The following is an 18,453-nucleotide window of genomic DNA, read 5'->3' as shown; positions in this document are numbered from 1 at the left end:
GTATAGTCTGATTTAGAGAAACTAAGAGTGCGTTCTGAAGTATATTTTAAGTGTTACTTGTTTTGCTCCCTTCTGAAGGCTTATACAACACGTTGAAATACATTGTTTTATCAAGAAACCTTGAGTGTAAGTGTTCTGTGTCACATTACTGCTCACATACCCCTCTTGAGATAAGCCTTGCTGCTCAGTCACACTACCAGCCTGTGTAGTTCAGACATATATGAAAGGTTGGGGTCCCTATTGCCCGGAGGTCAAGGTTATTGTAGTGCACCCAAAGGTTATTGCATACAATGTTGCCTAACACTGCCCATAAGGAGCTGTGTGCTGCGGTAGTAAAACACAGACGCCTTTAAGCGCTATGGAGCAGACAGACTCCATAGTACAGCTGAATACAAAGAATAGAGTTCCAAAAGACACAACCCACAGGAAAAGGCTCAATTCATTCAGTATTGAAAGAAAAGGTCAAGATGTCCAGCAAAAGGTGCTGGGGTGGTCCCACTAGAAGAAGGGATGAAGCATCAAAATGATGAATCTCCCGAACAGTACAGAAGTTAAGTTTACAACCATTGTAAACAATCATTCCTCTAAAGGTTGGCGTCATTGTCCATATTGGCTTGCCCGGTTCAAGAAAATATTTGGTTTAATCAGGGACGCTTCATGTTGGATGAGCTCCTGCAGATTGTACTGTAAATTAAATCGTAGAGCGTCCAAGCAGAAATTACCTCTGCAGCGGCAGCATTGCCATCTTAATGCTGGAATCCAGGAGCAATGCTTTTATTTGACATGGTTTGCTTGCTTCCTAGGAAAACAAGGTCCATCAGCGGATTGCAGAACTGCGGAAGGAAGGCGTGTGGTCCATGAAGAAGCTGCCCAAGCTACAGGAACCTCCACGGCCCAAGTCACACTGGGACTATGTGCTGGAGGAGATGGAGTGGATGGCAGCAGATTTTGCTCAAGAAAGAAGGTGGAAAATGGCAGCAGCTAAGAAAGTAAGATGTTGCCAATTTGAAGTGGCATGAAAAAGCATATCAAAGTTTGAGCTGCCAAAGATACTTATGACTGTCTTCAATGTACTTAATTTGTCAATGTGTCTGAGAACTATTTTATATTTAAGAGCAGAAGGTTACTGCAGACAAATGTCTTGTATAGTAGTTACACAGAGCAGAGGCTTTCTTTGGGGAAAGTTCCTCTACAAACTTTGAGCATTGATGCAGTGAGGTAGAACGATGAAGGGGCATGAGTGTCAATACAAAGGTTTTGCTCAGGAAAGCCTTTTCCCTATATGGCAATTCTGGACCCGGCGGCAGAAAGGCGGCCAAGGCTTAAAATTAGCAAAGGACAGGCGCAAATGTCATGCCACACCTTTTTAGAGCATAAAATACTCATTCCATTATACAGTAAAATGCAAAAGTGCAGGAGTAAAAAGTCGAAAACATGGTAGAAAAACATCCTAGAAAAACATCCTCTGACACCAGCCCTTCCTGAACACATTGGAACTGCAACAACAAAGTTGCAAAAGAAAGTGATAAGGATGCAAAATATCCTAATTGCACTTCACTGTGATGTGTACAGTTTTCAAAGAAACAAGAATTCCACAAAGGAAGACAAGGTCTACCCACAAAAGTGAGCAAAAACAAGAGCGGTACAGCTAAGGTCTTTATTTTCATCCAAAAGTTAGCTGAGGAAGCAGACCATGTCAAAAAGATAGTTTTTCATTGAAATCTATGTGAGGAAATCTTTCCTAACAAGAAATACATGAATACTTTTTGTTCCGCTCCAGCTCTGTGCAATTTGTGTGCAAAAAATATATGTTTAGCTTACCAGATCTTTCTGATAATGTGAACGCCTTCCATTTCTCATTTATAGCTGACTTGCGATTTACACCATACAGCGCCGTAAGCAATTGAAAAGGGTTCATACAGCTTTTTGTGCTTTTCTTGTGTTTGCAAGTAAGATGGATCAATCCCTATAGGTCTGAACTCGAATATCTGGATATGCATCGCTGTTAGTCACACCTTGTCTGTCAGTGGGCATTAATTCACAGAGTTCAGGTGTACAGTTTACCTTGGATTGTTCATCTGTTCAATAGGTGTATTTATACAATATGTGACAAAGTAGCTGTTTTGCAGTTGGCGCTGCACAACTCGACTGCAAATAAGTGCCTGAATTCTGAATTATCATGAAAAGCAAACCAGTCTCTATCTATGTTACAGCTGGTCCGGACAGCAGCCCGGCATTGTGAAGAGAAGCAGCTGATGGAAGAGCGAGCAAAGAGAGAGGAAGAAAGCAGACTGAGGCGTATCGCAGCATCAGCTGCCAGGCAGATCCAATACTTCTGGTCGAACATTGAACAGGTGAGACTGGCCATGCCAACTAGAAAGGCCCTGAATGAATTATCCTAAATATTGTTAGGAAAGCTTTCTCTTTAAGGCAACTTCCCTAACCTATTTTATGGACCCCCAAATATTCTGCTTCTGTTTTACACCTTGTCCAGATGCCCTGGGCTTTTTTGCTTATTTGTCATGGGCAAACTGACTAGTCAGTACTGGGAAAACTAGGTTTTGTTTTGTACGTAATAAAAAATTATGATAATTTGGCATTTATATTTGGCACTTATTCCTATTTGGGTAACACTTTCATATTGCACACATCTTTCAATGTCCTGCAATGGGGATGCTTTTGTATCACCCTAGACCTTTACCAAAGGGAATTTTGGTTACTTTTTAATGTTCCTAAAGACGAGCGGTGGCAGCAGTTACTTTTTTTTAATCATTTTTGCTTGTTAGGGAAAATCCTCATATGTGCTAATTCCTTTCACCTTAGAAAACCCCAGCAGCTTTGCTGGATTTTGAGGACTTCATTTTACCTGGAGAGTGTGCACCTTTTTTTTCCCCACTCATGTATTTTGATGTGTGTTTGACTCTTGTGTTCTTTGATTATGGAGTTTTAGATAACTCTATAGGCATAATCTTTTCATTTGTGTCACACAGCACCCTCCGTGCAGTGACACAGGGAAGCCTTTTGGGCTGTCCCAAGGTTTAAATACCTTCGCTGGGATAAAATACTCTTTCCCAGAGAAAGCAGGGTGAAATTGACTTTACTAGTCTTATCAAATTCCTAGACCCAGCACACACTATCTTACAATAGAGTGCTGGAGGGGTTACCTAGTGTCCCTTGTGTCTAGAAACTCATGTAGCAGTCAAATGCTACCCTTTCTTATCGAAATGGCTGGTGGCAGTGGTTTTACAACGAACTACCATGATTTTTCCTGACCGCAAACAACGGTAGCGTTAAATCGCGGGAGCCATGTTTTTCAAGATGGCGTCTGAGACCCCTCTGTGAAAACGGGTCCTGGCCTCGGCGCACCAACCCAGGATTGGACCCTTTGTTCCTATGCCTTTGGCGGTGTTCTGGACTGAAGACCGCCTCTGGCGCCCGAGTGTCTGGGGTGGGCAGGAAGTGAGGGAGGTTCCCGAAACTCCCGGTGCTTAGTCTCGTAAGAGACCAAAATGCACTCTGGCGTGATTGGCTGGCTGACTGGCTGGCAAGGGCAGCCACCCCACTGGATGAGTGGCAGCTAGGCTGGAATAAATGGAGGAAACTGGATAAAAGGCTAGTCTCTTGGCTTGGAAGGCAGAGTCGACCACTGGACGAAGAAACCGAAGAAGAGCTGGAAGAGGAAGGCTGCTGCAACTCCTGGACCGTTGGTTTGCCCAGTGAATCCATGCTGTAGTGCCTACTTGAAGAAGTAATCAACGGAGAAGCCCTGCAAGAACCACTTCTCCCTTTTGAGTTGGTGGGACCAATCAACTCGATACTAAGCCACCTAGATGCCATTCTCGGAGCTGGTTGTATTTTCCTCAATGCTGCAGGAAACCGAATAACCAGGAAGAAGGACACCAGTTTGTGTGCTTTACTCACAGGAACCGAAATTGAAGTTTGCCAAGTGCCAGCCTCTGACCAGTCCCAGTGCAGTGCAGGAGTCCCCTGACGTCCTACCTCTTGTTCCCACGACTGAGGCCCAGTAAGTGCGAGCTCTGCAGGAACTGCCAGGTACTGTGAAACAAGACTGATAGAACTTACCTCTCGCGGTGAAAGTGCTTGAAACTTTTGCAACTTGCAGGCCTAATCAGCTTGTGACCTAACGTATGATTCTTCTTTTTACAAACTACTTCTAAGAACTTTGGCAGAGACTTTACCGGTTACTTCCCAGAACCGTTTTATCCTATCTAAGACCTGAGCTCATTGACTTTGGCCTAGCCTATTGAATTGAATCTTCTGGGGAACTCGAAATATCTGCACTGTCTAAGAATAACTGTAGTCTTTTTATGTTCTGATAACCTATGCATTTTTTGCTCCTCCTTCAAAGTATTCTGAATGCCAAACAGTAATTGAATGCCTCAGAAGCTTAGTGTACAGTACTGAAGTATATTCGTGTATGATTATATAACTGCCTCCTTCTAGTGAATGTTTTATAACTGACTGTTAAATTAGTTGGTGTTTAACCAGGAAACCTTGTGTAAGAGTTTAGTTGAACACCCATGATTGTAGACCTCTGTAACATACTTACAGCTCACATTCCCCTCTTGAGATGAGCTTGGCTGCTCAGCACCTCTACCAAAACTGTGTAGTACAGACTTGTACCAAAGGTTGGTTTGCTTACACCTGTAGTCTTGGTTGTGTGTAGTGTTCCCAAAGGGTACTGCATACAAACTCTGCCTAACAAAGACACAATGTATTTCAAGGTAAGTAGTTGACCTATTGTTGTATAACTATCCTTTATCTAATAGCTAGGTATGTATACCCAGTATACCTTTTGAGAAGTGTAATACCATTTATAAGGCAAGAACTTTAAGAAACTATTTTAGAATGGCACCAAAGCAATTCAGGGAAGCACAATCCAGGGATACAATTTTAGAAGAGCAGCAGCGAATCACTGAGTAAGACCTAGCCATTTTAAAAGTATATATCAGCAAATCAAAGTGAAGTATTAATTCAGGGACCACTTAGATCTGTATAAAGCAGACCAGGGAAAGCAAAACACAATGTTGCACTTTAAGAGAGGGACAATGTATTTCAAAGTAGGTAGACCCTATTGGTGAGCTTTTCCACACATTTTAAGAATACAAAAACAGTACAACGCTTATTATTTTTCAGAATTGTGGAAACGCCATTCAAGCAACTTGCATACTTTTTAGTGGGACAGAATGTAATTTAAAGGTAAGCATGAACTCAATGACTCTTGGTAACTTTTTCAGAGATACCGTTACCACACCAACCTCTTTAGCAAGTAAGTATTTTTACACTTATTTATTTTGCCATTTGTATAGTACACAAAGCCCGAAGGCATGTAGGTGCTTTTTTGCTTATGAGGTTAGTTACAGTGGTTGCTTGCACAAATAGGTTAGACAGTGCATGATTAGCTTGCTAGGGTAGTAGGTCACAGACGTTGCTTGCATTGGTTACAGGCAAGTTTGTGAGTTTCAGCCATTAGTTGGTGCAGGGCTAGGTAGGTCACCTTGGGTAGTTACAGGCAAGTCCAGATTTAGGCACTGTGCAGGGTTGATGAGTCAAAAGTTAGAGTACAGGCACATACTGGCAAGCCACGCCTCATATTGCAAGAGGCTTCATCAATATTAAAAGTACGGAAGTCAAAATAAAGTTAAGGTAAATGCATGGATCAGAATAGCCACTCATGGTGTGGGGGCTACACAGGGCAAGCAAATGCGTGCAGATACAAGAGTCAGAGGCTGCAGTTCAAATCCAGTAGTTGCCGTGTTGGAGTGGTTCTCGTAAAGTATATAGGCAGCAACGTGGTGCTGAAGGTCATCATGTCTGTTGCAGGTAGGAAGCTTAGGTCAGAGGCAAGCCATTGGTCAGGAAAAGGTGAGATCTGCTTGAAAACACCTAGAAGCGATGCAGGAGGGGGGGGGGGGGTCATCCGGGGCATCATGGTGCGATCAGGTGTCTGGGTCGGTGCAAGGCAAGTGTGCTGCGGTGCCAACGTAGTATAAGGCGGGAAGGATAAGCATCGGATGCGGGGGCCATCGGGATTTATTTTGATGAAGTCGGGTTCAGTGTAACGCAGTGATCCACTGACTCGGTATTGCATTATACATCAGAGATGGGATGGGATGGGTGAGCCGGAGTGGGCATAAACAAGTGGATTGGATTACATTTGTGTATGCGAGTGGCGGGTAAAAGTGCCTCTTAGCAAAGGCAGTGGGGGTCAGAATTGCGTAGGGGGAGAACGTCTGTGGTCAATGCGTCACTGGGGGTGGAACTTGGCAGCATTTTCCCCCGGACAGCCCGGCTGCCATCGCCTGATAGGGCACGACGGTCTCCAGCAGCCTTAGAAATGAGCCGGTTTCACCTGCCGTTTCAAGGTGATTACCCTTTTGTTGCAGGGTGCAGCCAATCTGGATCCAGGAGTTTGTAGGAGGGCACTGGGGCATCTTAGGTGCTTCTTGGTGTAGCGTCAGTAGATGCAGCCATCATGGCAGGCGTTTGGTCCTTGGGAGTGCTTAAACGAGGCAGATGGTAAGCAGGGGGCCCTGGAGCTCTGAGTATGCACATGCACTCCTGTGCATGGAAGTATGGGACAGGGCACGACAGGCTCCAGCAGCTTTAGAAATGAGCCTTGGATATCAATTGGTTTCTTGTTATACTCTTAATACTTTCAAGACGGGATCCTTTTCTTATAATTAATTTCCCTAGTCTATAGCATGAATTTTATCAGAGGCAGAAGCGGGACCCTAGTGTTGTAGGTGGCAGCTGTAGGCAGGTCAGGATAGGTTTCAGTTGCAGGAAAGTCCGTTTCAGAGGATATCTTCTTCAACAAGTAAGTATTTACTTTCCGAGTTTGTTAGGGAGCCTTCTGTGAAGTACCTAAACACTATGTGCCTTCCAGCATTAGCCCTGGGCAAGTGGTATGAGCAAACTCCCAACCACACATCACCCACTCAGCCTCACAGGATGCATACCAGACATAAGGTAAGTATTATCGAAGCCCACACAATACCTTAGGAGAAAAGAGCAGCTTTGTAGTGTGTGCCTTCAGGATGCAGCAGCACAGGACCCGGTTCCTGGATTCTTGCTCTGGAGACGAAAGAACTGGACACTGGACGGGAACTTGCAGTCGTCGAAGGCTTCCAGCAAATCTTTCTTCTTAGATTCTCTGTGGATTTGGGGCATTTTTACAGCAGCCAGATGTAGAACTAATATCGCTGGTTGAATTCTCTTCACTTGCTCAGTCCTGCACTCTGGTGAGGGGTCTTCAGTGTTTCGAATAGTGTCCCTGGAGACCTAGCTGGAGTCTACCAAAGTTTTGGATGGATCCGGACTTCGGTAGATCATTCACCACACTCGGGCTTGAGGTCTCAGGGTATTGGTGGTTTGCAGCCCAGCAAGTTCGCAGATCGTTGTGGGATGGATCAAAATGCAGGTCATTTTGAGACTAGTGGATCTCACCAGTCTCTGGGTAGGTGTCCTCGCAGGTCGATTTGAAGGAAGGGTTGCATCAGGCTCCGGCTACACAGGAGGCTCTCCAGTCGCGGGGAATTGGTGGATGGCTTTTCTATATCTTCCTCTTCGGATTCAGCTCCAGTGGTTGACTTGTCATCCGCTTCCAGTTTCTGAGTTTTTATCAGGAACTACAGCACAGCATCTGCAAAATCTATCTCAATTTTACAGGAAGGTGCAGCCTGCCCCCAATTGGGACTTGATTCCTTTCTGTCAAGGTGAAAAACTAAGGACTGCAGTGTTTTGGACTCCTCTCGCTTTTTGCCTTCTCAGACACTCTGGAGCCTTGGCAGGAAATGCAAAGAATTCCTGCCGAAGACCAAACTTCCACTGAGGTTGTTACCCCTTAGAAATGGCAGGGAAAGACCTCAAACAGGCAAATGAGAAATGGTTAAAAAAAGGAGCCTGCCATTATAGCAGAATGGTGGCCCTTCTGGGCATTACCAAGGGTGAATTTACAACCTGTGAGTAATACTAAAAGGTCACTTGGGTAAAACCACTGCCACCAGCCATTCAAGTAAATTTACAATTGTAACAAAAATATTACAAGGTAAGTTAAAAAGGGGTTTTAGGGAGAATTCTATGAAATGTGCTAATTCCCTCCACCTTAGAGACCCCCAGCAAATGTGCTAGATTTTGAGGACATGCATTTTTAATCTGCAGAGAGTGAGACCCTTTTTCCAACTCTCTCATGTAATTTTAATGTGATTTGGACACTGTTTCTCTTTTGGTTGTGGAGTCTGACAAACTCCATAGGCATTATCTTTTACGTTGTCACACTGCACCTTTAGTGCAGTGGCTCTAGGAAGTCTTTCAGATTGTCCAAAGGTTTAAAGACCTACTCTTGGATAAACTGTTTTCAAGAGCAGTAAAGAGAAATTGACTTTACTTACATTTGTAACTTTCTAGAACCAGCACACACCATCTTACAGTAGCGTGCTCGAGGGGTTACTTAGTATCCCCTTTGCCTAGTTTGTCATATAACGTTTTATGTTGCCCTTTTCTCAATGAATGGCTGGTGGCAGTGGTTTACTTTTAACTACTGTGGTGTGCTTTTACCACGGGCTGCGTTCGCAGCTGCAGTAAATCACCCAAGGATGCCATTTTTGGCAAAATGGCCCCAGTCTTCTTTTTTCGCCATTTCCCTGTGGGAAGGTCCTTCTTGAGATTTACTCTGCGCGCCAAACCAGGTTTGGTCCCTTTTGTTCGTTTTTGTCTTTGGTGGGATTCACGAGTCAAGCCTACCTCTGGCTCCAGGGCTTGTTGGGGGCAGGAAGCGAGGGAGGTGCCCGAAAGACAAGATGAGACAAGAATACACTCTTAGGTGATTGGCCCGCTAGCTGTCCGGCAAGGACAGCCACCCTGCTGGGTGACTGACAGCTTGTCTGGAATGAATGGGAGGAACCTGCATAAAAAGTGAGGCTTTTTGGCTTGGAAGGCAGAGATGACCACTGGATGAAGGAATCCGAAGAACTAGGAAGTTACGCCTGCTGCAACTCCTGGACCGTTGGTTTGTCCGGTGAGGCCCTGCTGCTGTACTGAAGCTCCAAATTAGTCTCGACTAGAAAAGCCCTGCAAGGACGACTTCTCCTCTTGACTTGTTGGGACTAATCCACCCCAAAGCACGCCACCTGGGAAGGAACCCCAAACTTTGTGCTTCATACTGCCCAATTTCATTGCTCAACTTGGATGCAATAATGTACACCAGGGTACTAGCCGCTCAATTAGAAGTACTGATCCATCACCTCAAACACAATGACCAAGTCGGATTTATACTGGGTAGGCAAGGGGCTGACACCATGCGTAAAACTATTCATCTCATCCATATCACCAGAACTACCAAGTGACCCAGCCCTACTGTCAATAGATGCAGAAAAGGCATTTGATAGGGTGGAGTGGGAATTCTTGAGGGCAGTCCTTCGCAAGGTGGGGATAGGGTCGAGATTTAGGAAAGGGATACAAGCAGTATACACATCCCCAACGGCATCTCTCTGTTAATGGGGAATACTCCAGATGGTTTGGCATGGGACGTGTTGTACTAGACAGGGGTGCCCCCTCTCAGCTATACTTTTTGCACTCTCCCTAGAGCCCCTGGCCCAAAAGATACGATCTGACTCCAGAATAGAAGGCATGCGATTGGGAACAAAAGAATATAAGATAGCACTTTATGCTGATGATATACTTCTACACATTACCAACCCCTCTGTATCTGTCCCTCATGCTCTCCAACTATTAGAAGAATATGGTAAACTCTCCGGGTTTAAGGTGAACAAGACTAAATCAATATTGTTCCCTTTGCAAGGAACAAAAGAGGAAAACGAAACCAACTTCTTGCCCTTAGGCCTCAAACTCGAACACTCTGCCTTTAAATACTTAGGCATCCAGATCACCAAAAACATAAAGGACCTATACAAAGCCAACTTCCCTCCCCTCCTCCAGAGCTTCTCGGCCGAGCTGAACAGGTGGGACAAACTCACGATTTCGTGGTTAGGGCGGATTAACGCCATTAAAATGGTATGCCTCCCCCGATTCCTATACCCTTTCCAGATGCTACCTATCGAGATACCAAATGCGTTTTTTGACGCAGCTAAAAAATGTATGCTTATATTCCTCTGGCAGGGAAAAAAGGCGAGGATTGCATTCAATACTCTGACGCTTTCCAAAGACAAAGGAGGGGTAGGTCTCCCCGACCTGCAAACATACTAAGCCTCACAACTGCGCATCCGTATCCCACACTTACGTGAACACAACGATCTACAACGGGTCCACATGGATAACCATTACTTCTCGCCGGCCACTGTGTCAGAATGGCTATGGACACCTCACAAAAGGATACAACAGAAAATTAAGGGCCACCCGATACTGAGTACCATCTGGAACATCTGGCAACCAAGCAAAGCAATGAACAAGTTCACCACCTGGCCGTCCCCACTTAGCCACTTATGGTCCCCTGGCATAAACAAGAACATATCTGAGGTAGGGAGGTTCCAATCCTGGTACGAGGCGGGACTCGAAAGGGTAGGGCAACTCCAGCAGAAGGACAAATTCATTACTCTCCCAGACCTAACTGATGCCCTAGGGATGGGCCCATTGTCCTCCTTCCAATACATCCAGATAAAAGGAGTCCTCACAAAATCCACATGGAAAGAAAAACTGCAGAGAGAACTCGCACCATTCGAACAACTCTTGGATTCTAAGTCTGAAATGAAGGGTTTGATATCGGCTATGTACAAGGAACTTATCGAAGCAGGCACCGGGTCCATGGAACATCTTAGAAGCAGATGGGGGAGAGACTTAGGAGAGGAGATAGACCAAGAACAATGGGAAATGATATGCAAAAACGCATCCAAGACGTCCTTATCCAGCCAATATAAATCACACGCCATCAAACTCCTACATAGATGGCAATACGACCCACTCAAATTGTCCAAGATGTTTCAGACTGAGCCCGAAATGTTGGCGAGAATGTGGAGAAACTGCCGACTACTGGCACATGTGGTGGAGCTGCCCACGCAGTAGAGTATTCTGGGAGGAAGTCCTGGCATGGACTAAGGACCTGGATGGCATACAGAGAGACGTTGATCCACGTTTGGTTCTCTTCGGAAAGGAAAAAAACAAGGACGAATGGACTAGACTTGGGGGTCTTGCCCCACACCTATTAGCAGCCGTGTGCTGCTGGTAACAAAATGGAAATCCAAAAAGGTTCCAAGTAAAAAGGAATGGATCAACTAACATTTATACAATGGAATTGATCACAGCTTCCCTGCATAACAAGGCTTCGCAATGCGAGAACTTATGGTCGGAGTTTCGAAGCACACACCTCTCCGAGACGACGGACTCCCAACCCGGAGACACTACAGGATCTTAAATGAACCAAGAATCCCAAAACATTCAATACAAGGCAGCTAAGACCCAAGAATCAAGGAAACCTCATAATAGTGAACCGAACATTACCGGCTATGAACATGTCAACAGAGAAAAGATGCCGCAATGATGTCTGCCCAACCACGGGGAGGGAGGGAGGGAGGGAGAGAGGGGATGGGTATGGAGAATGTTATTCTGATTATTACTACTAGAGATCCGAAACGAACACAAGGACGATCAACTGTATGAGACTCTAGTTTTGTTCTTTTGATGTAACCACATGTTAACAGAGTTGTAACAAGTGAAACGCTCAAATCTTTTGTTTTTTTTGTTTTTATTTTTATTTTTGTTTCAAAATCAATAAAACCAAATTTAAAAAACAAAAATACGCCCCCTGGACATCCTCTCGAAGCAGGTTGTAATTCCACTGCAGTTGCTGCTGGTACCAAAAAGCCAGGGAGAGGAACACCAGTTCGTGTGCGTTGCTTTTAAGTTGGCCAAGAGCTCCAGGAAGAGCCTCCTGACTCCCAGGAAGCAGCAACAGAGTGCGGGACCCCAGATGCAAGGAAAGCCCATCTTGACAGGCAAGAGTCTGCAGTGTTGCCATTTGCTGAGACTCGAGGAGTTGAAACCGCGAAGTGCCACTGAATAGAAGTTGGTCCTTTTCTGTCGCCTACCGTCCCGTTGCAGTGCATGAGGCCTCCAGACGTCGTCCCTCTTGTCCCTACGACTGAGGCCCAGCAACACAAGATCTGCAGAGCTGCACAGGAACAGAAGCCAACTGAAACCGTTATTCTTCCAACCAAAGGTACTGTAAAGTCTAAGAGACCTTACCTCTTGTTGTGTAACCTCACTTGTTCTCAGTTGAGACTTGTCGTGGTTGCTTCTGTAGAGTTGCCAACAGCTTCTTTACCTCACAAGCCTTATCAGCTTGTGACCCTGCTTTGATTTCTTCTTTCTACAAAGACTTCTAAAACATTGTGCACGAATGTTATCTACCTGCAAGAATTGCTTCAGCTCACGCAGACTTTTGTCCAATTGACTTTGACCTGGCCTGGCTCCCTCAATGACTCTTCTTCCCTCTGACTGTGTTTGTCTTCCTCCCAGGAAGGGGTTAACTTTGCATTGGGGGTTACCAAAAGTACTTACCTGCTTAAGAATATTTGTGTGATCTCTTGTTTTGTTCTAATAACCTTTTTCTTTGACCTACTCCTTAGTATTACTCTAAATAAAACAGTGATGTATGAATGTTCAGTGTCCTAGCTATTTAAGTCACCTGAGGGTGTAGGAAGTGTCTGTGTTCCATCCAAAATGGGTATTTTGCTGATTTACAGAATCTAAGAGTGTGTATTTGTGTTACTATTATATTGCCCCTTCTGAAGAAAGCTTACTCTGGCTGTTAAATTAATAATTGTTTAATCAAGAAACCTTGTGTGTAAGAGTGAATTTGAATACTTGTCACTGTGAATCTTTGTAACTCCGCTACTGCTCACATTGACCCCTCTTGAGATGAGCCTGGCTGCTCAACCTGCTACTGTGTAGTTCAGACTTATACCAAAGGTTGGGTTCCTATTGCCAGGAGGTCAAGGTTGTGTAGTGCACCCAAAGGGTACTGCATACAATCTTGCCTAACGAGGGGATACATTGTATCCCCCTCCATCACTCTACATAAGTTGGGGTGTGCTGGCTCACTAAATAAAATGTTACGGGGATGGAAATCCCACTTTAGTTCTTGGGAACAGTGTTGGCTAAGAATTGCACAAAACCGGTAATCTTCCTTTCCTGGTTCAACCCCAGACCTTTTTGCTTTACTAGTAGGATTTTTTCTGTAATACCTCAGTGAGTGGGGACCTTTTTCCACACTCACGTGATCTTGAACTCTTTTTATGGGTGTCTTTTTAAAGTTATCCTCTTTAACAACCTATTGGCAATAAGTGCCTGTTGTTGCTGGGTTGCCCTAAGGGCTCACATTTTAACTTTTTTGTGCTGACCTTGAGTGAACTAAAGTTCTGAAGGGTAGAATGGATCTTGCGATCCCTTTTACATGTATCCCCTTTGACACTAAAACACTAACAATTCTGTTAGTGGCCAGCTTACCTTCAATGGCTGGTGGCAGTGTTGGGCAGAAACCTGTGCAGCTCCCTTAGGGACCACTGCAAAAGATTTAGGACTACAGGTGTTTGGCAGTAAACCCAATTGGTAGCAGTCTGTACCACCCAGATTTACCTGGTAGCTGTGGCTGAGCAGTCAGACTTCTCTCAAGATGAGTTAGGCAGTATATAGAGTATACACAACAGGTACAGAGATACAGTAGCACAAGCAAGCACTGACCAGAGCTTTGGTGTAAAAGTATATAATTATTTATTTAAAGACACACTTGTAAATTACACTAGCACAAAGAGGTAAGTAAATTCAACAGTCACTATTATATATATATATATATCTAATAAGTAATTAGGGATATATATATATATGTGTATATATGTGTATATATATGTATATATATATCCCTAATTACTTATTAGACAAGTCTTGGTGAGGAACACCACTTATTTTCAGACAGAGGTGAGCGCTTAACATAAATGGCACTCTGGAGGGGAAAAGGCAAAGTTATGAAAGCACACAAATTTCAATACTTTTCAAAGAACCACAGTGAGGCAGTTTAGGCAAAGCCTACTGGGGCCCACTCTTAGAGAGCAAGTGAAATGTGTCCAGGATCACAGTGGGGTTATGCCCAAAGAGTCCTTGTGAATAGTTCACAAAAGATTGAGATCAAGTCAGGAAAAGTTAGTTAACAGGCCCCAGGCTAACCCAGGTTAGAAAGTCGAGGATTTACTGTCCCCTCGAACGATCTGTCACAAGGGAAGCCAGGCGGGACATAGTACCTGAAAATGGGAAGAACGCTCCAGCGGGGGCAGTGGTTCCTGGCAGCGGGTGCAAGTCTGTTTCGTCCAGAGGAAGAGGAGGTCTCGACGTGGAGGAAAGATGAAGGTCGTTGCACTGCCAGGGAAGAAACCAGCCGCAGAGTTTTCCAGTTACAAGGTACTACCCTTTTCTTCGCGGTAGTCGTAAACCGTGGTATTCCGGTTGCCGGGGTGCTTGGCACGGGCAAGGCGGCCACGAGATGATCCAGGAAGGCGAAAAGACGGGCAAACTGGTGATCCCCACCAGTCAAAGGAAGAAGACTCTCCGGACTGGAGATCGCCTCTGTCGTCAGGAAAAGTGGTGAGACTGTTCAGCAGGGCTCCACCAGTGGTGTCGTCGTGCAGGTCGGCTTGGCTTCTCCCTCCTCGGATTCTTTAGATCCTGTGGCGACTTCTGAAGTTCAAGTCCCCAAAGCCCTGCTTTTATGCAGAAAACCCCCATTCATTCAGCCTAGCTGTCACTCAAACATGCGGCTCACCACTTGGGCCAATAACACAAGTGCGACTTGAGTTGCCGAGGCAACTCAGTCCAGGGTGCCTAAACCCCCTCCCACACCCCCTGTGGTACCCAGACGGAATAGCACCACTTTTAGAGGCTTCTGTGGAGAAGCCCGCCAAAAAGTGGAACAAAAGGCTCGACTTGGGTTAGAGTCACAGAAGCGAACACAAACGCCATTTTGGAACCAAGTTTCGGCAAAAAATACCAACCGGTGAGTTTATATTAATTTAATAAACCGGCGGAATGTTCGAGGCTATTTTAAAAAGTGGTAGCCTCGAACAATGGGAAAATCCCATAGGAATATATTTGCAGTTGAGTATAAAAAGTAGTATCCACTGCCACCAGCCAAAACTCGGTCGGGGGGAACTGGACAGTGCCCCCTCGAAAAACAGACCACCGGGGCAATCTAATTGACCCGACCAGTATGTCCACAATATGATGGTTTGTACTGGTTGTGTTCACAATTTAAGACTAGTAAAGCCAATGGTGACTTTACATGCCCTGGGAGACAGTAGTCAGTCCCAGGGTATGGTATCTATGTTTGGGGGTCGCTACGACACCCCTGGGTTATGGCACGGAGGATGCTGTGTAACCCACATACCAAAAACACATGAAGCCCTATGGGGCAAAGGACCCCATAGCCCATAAAACACATACAAAGTCAAAGGAACACCTCAAATTATGTCTAAGAGTGGGAGAAAGAGTCTCCCTCTTAGCAGGAGAAAAAATAAACCCCAAAAATCCAGCAAAGCTGCTGGGGGACTCACTAGGTTTGGGAAATTAGCCTTTACAGAGAATTCTCCCTAACAGGCGCTGATACCTTGTAGTAATTTGGTGCACCTTTACTGCGTGCTGTGTTCACAGCTGTAGTAAATGGACCTAAGGGTGTCCATTTTTACCAAAATGGCCCTGTCTTTTTTCACCATTTGAGTGTTTCTTGTTGTTTCTTCCTTCCCCTGACATCCAGGGTGGTAAATTCCTTTGTGTGATTTTTCTTTGGCGGGTGTCCCCTGGACTCCCCGCCCAGGCTCCAGTCTGTCTGTGAGAGCAGGAAGTGAGGGAGGAGTCAAACTCCCCAGCCCCTTGTTCTTCGCCTTGCTTGAATGGGGACAAATCCCAGTGGGGGGCTGCTGCCTGATTGGACAACCAGATTGCCCCTTCTTGTGAAATGCGGGGAGAGAATGCAGAGGTTGTGCTGTAATTACTATAAATACTGCGAACCTTGAAGCTATGTCGACCACTGGAACTTTAACCGAAGAGGAAGATGAAGGAAAAGCAGCTAAGACGTTTTCCAGCAACCGGAGAGCCTGCTGAGTAACTGGAGCCTGCTGTAGCCCTTCCTTACAATCGACCCGGGGCCTCCAAAAACGACCCTGACAAGAGCCTAGTGAGACCCACTAGACACTAGAAGACTTGCATTATGAGCCATCCCATGCGTTGCTGCGACCTTGCGTTGTTGCAAAATCCCAATACCTCAAGCCATTGTGCTGTGTACAGTCTTCCAAATCTCGCTGAAACTTTGTGGTCATCCTGGTGTATCTCCAGGGACACAAATCGAGTCTGAAAAGTCCCCTCTCCAGAGTGCTGGACGTTTGTAACAGCGAGAATTCAACCACGATTTTCTGTCTGTGCTCCTTCAAAAGGTGCCAAATCCACATTCAGCCTTGAGGGAAACCTTGCCTAGAGCCTTCTTCATTGATCCCTGCTGCAAAGTCCCTTCTGAGGTCTTGTTTTCAGTCTCCACGTCAAGGAATCCACTGACCGGTTATTTGGCTGCAGTCCCTTAAGTTCTCCTGCTGGAAAATCTTCAAACCTGAGGTACTGTGTTGGCTTGAGTATGTACATACATTAAATTAAGCCTGTTATGATTTCTGTGTAGCGCTGGGTTTTTTCTGTGATGGGGAGGCCTCTCATCCAGTCCCACTGCTAGGGTGTCTTCTGTAAAGCCCCTGGACCCTCTTCTAACCCTAGAAGTAAAGTACTATTCGAGGGGATTGGGTCCTCCGACTTATTCCATATCTGACATGAAATCACCACAGCTGTGCTGCTTCGGAAACTTTTTCTGCGTCCTGCGTCGATGACGTCGATGCGCCGTCGTCGAGGACCTCCTCCGACGTCATCCGATGTGATAAGTAGGACGCACAACGCCCGTAGCCTCAGTTCCGTTTTTTCTGCGAACGTGTTGCTTTGTGATTCTCGGTTCACGCCTCGACTCTTTGGAGTTCTGTTCTTCTCGGTTCTTCGAACCTGTTCATTTTGTGACAATCCTTCGTGTGAAGATGTCTTCTACTTCGTCTTCGACCCCGCGTCCGGGTTTCAAGAAGTGCAGGGAGTGTGGGTCCACGATGTCGGTGACGGACTCGCACAACGCCTGCCTCTGGTGCCTCGGGGAGGCCCACGACACGGATGACTGTATCGACTGCCAGTCGCTCACTTCCAAAGCCTTACGCGAACGTAAGAAGTTGTTGTCGGTAGGTCGGGTGTCCAAGCCCCGGAAGTCGAAATCTGCAGGGCTTTCGATGGATGATTCGAGGGGTGACTCTCCACATCATCGTCGGAAGTCTCGTGGGTCTCCTTCTAGGAGTCGGTCTCGCCACTCCTCAGCTTCTTCGAGGCATTCTCGGAAGCGCCGACACCGGTCGTCTTCCAGGTCCTCTTCGGAGGACTCTGCCCGGCACGTTGCTTACCCCACCAGCCGTGCGACGCCGGAGGAATGGGCTTCATTCGGGAAGAAAATGCCGGCGATTCTTGAGTCGCAGGGTACTAAGCCGTCCGCGCCCCCGAGTGGGGTCGGTCGTGAGAGGTCGAGAGACACTGCTCGCAAGAGTGGTCGGCACGAGTCACGGGAGAGGTCCCGTTCGGACAAGGAGACTCGTTCTCGACGTACCCGTTCCAGGTCCCGGTCCTCGGCGCGTTCGAGACCGTGTGCACCTGTGAGGTCTTCGAGGAAGACATCGACGTCTGAGGCGTCGACAGGCTTTCTCGAGGCTCCCGCTCCGAGGAATTCGTCGAAGTCGTTGACGCTCAGGTCGTCGAGGGACACGCTCGGGGCTCCGGCCTCGAGGGCTGTGTCGACGCCGCCGATGCTGGAGGCGCTGCATCTGACGTTGACACTGATTTCCTCGACGCCGAGCCTCTCGGCGCCGGTGCCGGTTCTCTCGACGCTGGCGCCGATTCGCCCGACGCCATCGTCGACTTTCGTGTCGGAGGTACCCCGTGGCACGGGTGAACCCCCTAGGAAGGCTCTGGTTAAGAGCAAGCACTATCGGGTGCCTTCTTTTCGCCACTTGGACTATATTTCAGAGGCGGATGAGGATTCTGATGGCCTGGTTCCTAGTCGGGTTCCAGATGAAATTGTCTCGGGCCCTAGTTAGTTTGACGATTTGAGACAGTCACTGCATGATGCCAGTGGACTGGACACCTCTCCGGAGGTGGAGTTTTGTAGGCCTGAGCCTGGCTCTCATGCCGATTCCTCGTACCGGCGCCTTATGGCTAGGGTTTCTGAGTACCTGGGATGGTCTGCTCCCCCAGGGGAGTTTGTTCAGGATGATCTGACGGACATCCTTGATGTTGGTCCCCCAACTGATCCGGTACTGACGTTCCATATGGCTTTACAGAGAAGGGTGGCGGTGGCTTGGACTGCTC

The 18,453-nt window shown here is 46.4% G+C and overlaps 1 protein-coding gene across 6 annotated transcripts in view; it reads left to right on the top strand.

Annotated features, from left to right (window-relative positions):
* EP400 (E1A binding protein p400) overlaps positions 1 to 18,453 on the top strand; it is a 1,542,855-nt gene that overhangs the window by 250,256 nt on the left and 1,274,146 nt on the right. For all 6 annotated transcript variants that reach the window (XM_069620067.1, XM_069620064.1, XM_069620063.1 and 3 more), the window contains 2 exons: positions 804 to 989; positions 2,214 to 2,354. In XM_069620067.1, the coding sequence (XP_069476168.1) occupies positions 804 to 989; positions 2,214 to 2,354 (327 nt within the window). The remainder of the gene's footprint in view (positions 1 to 803; positions 990 to 2,213; positions 2,355 to 18,453) is intronic.

The sequence above is a fragment of the Ambystoma mexicanum genome, chromosome 10 (assembly GCF_040938575.1).
Source record: "Ambystoma mexicanum isolate Mex_15411 chromosome 10, UKY_AmexF1_1, whole genome shotgun sequence".
Classification (NCBI taxonomy): domain Eukaryota; kingdom Metazoa; phylum Chordata; class Amphibia; order Caudata; family Ambystomatidae; genus Ambystoma; species Ambystoma mexicanum.
The sequence above is the reverse complement of the archived record's forward strand: the minus strand, read 5'-3'. Positions and strand labels throughout refer to the sequence as shown.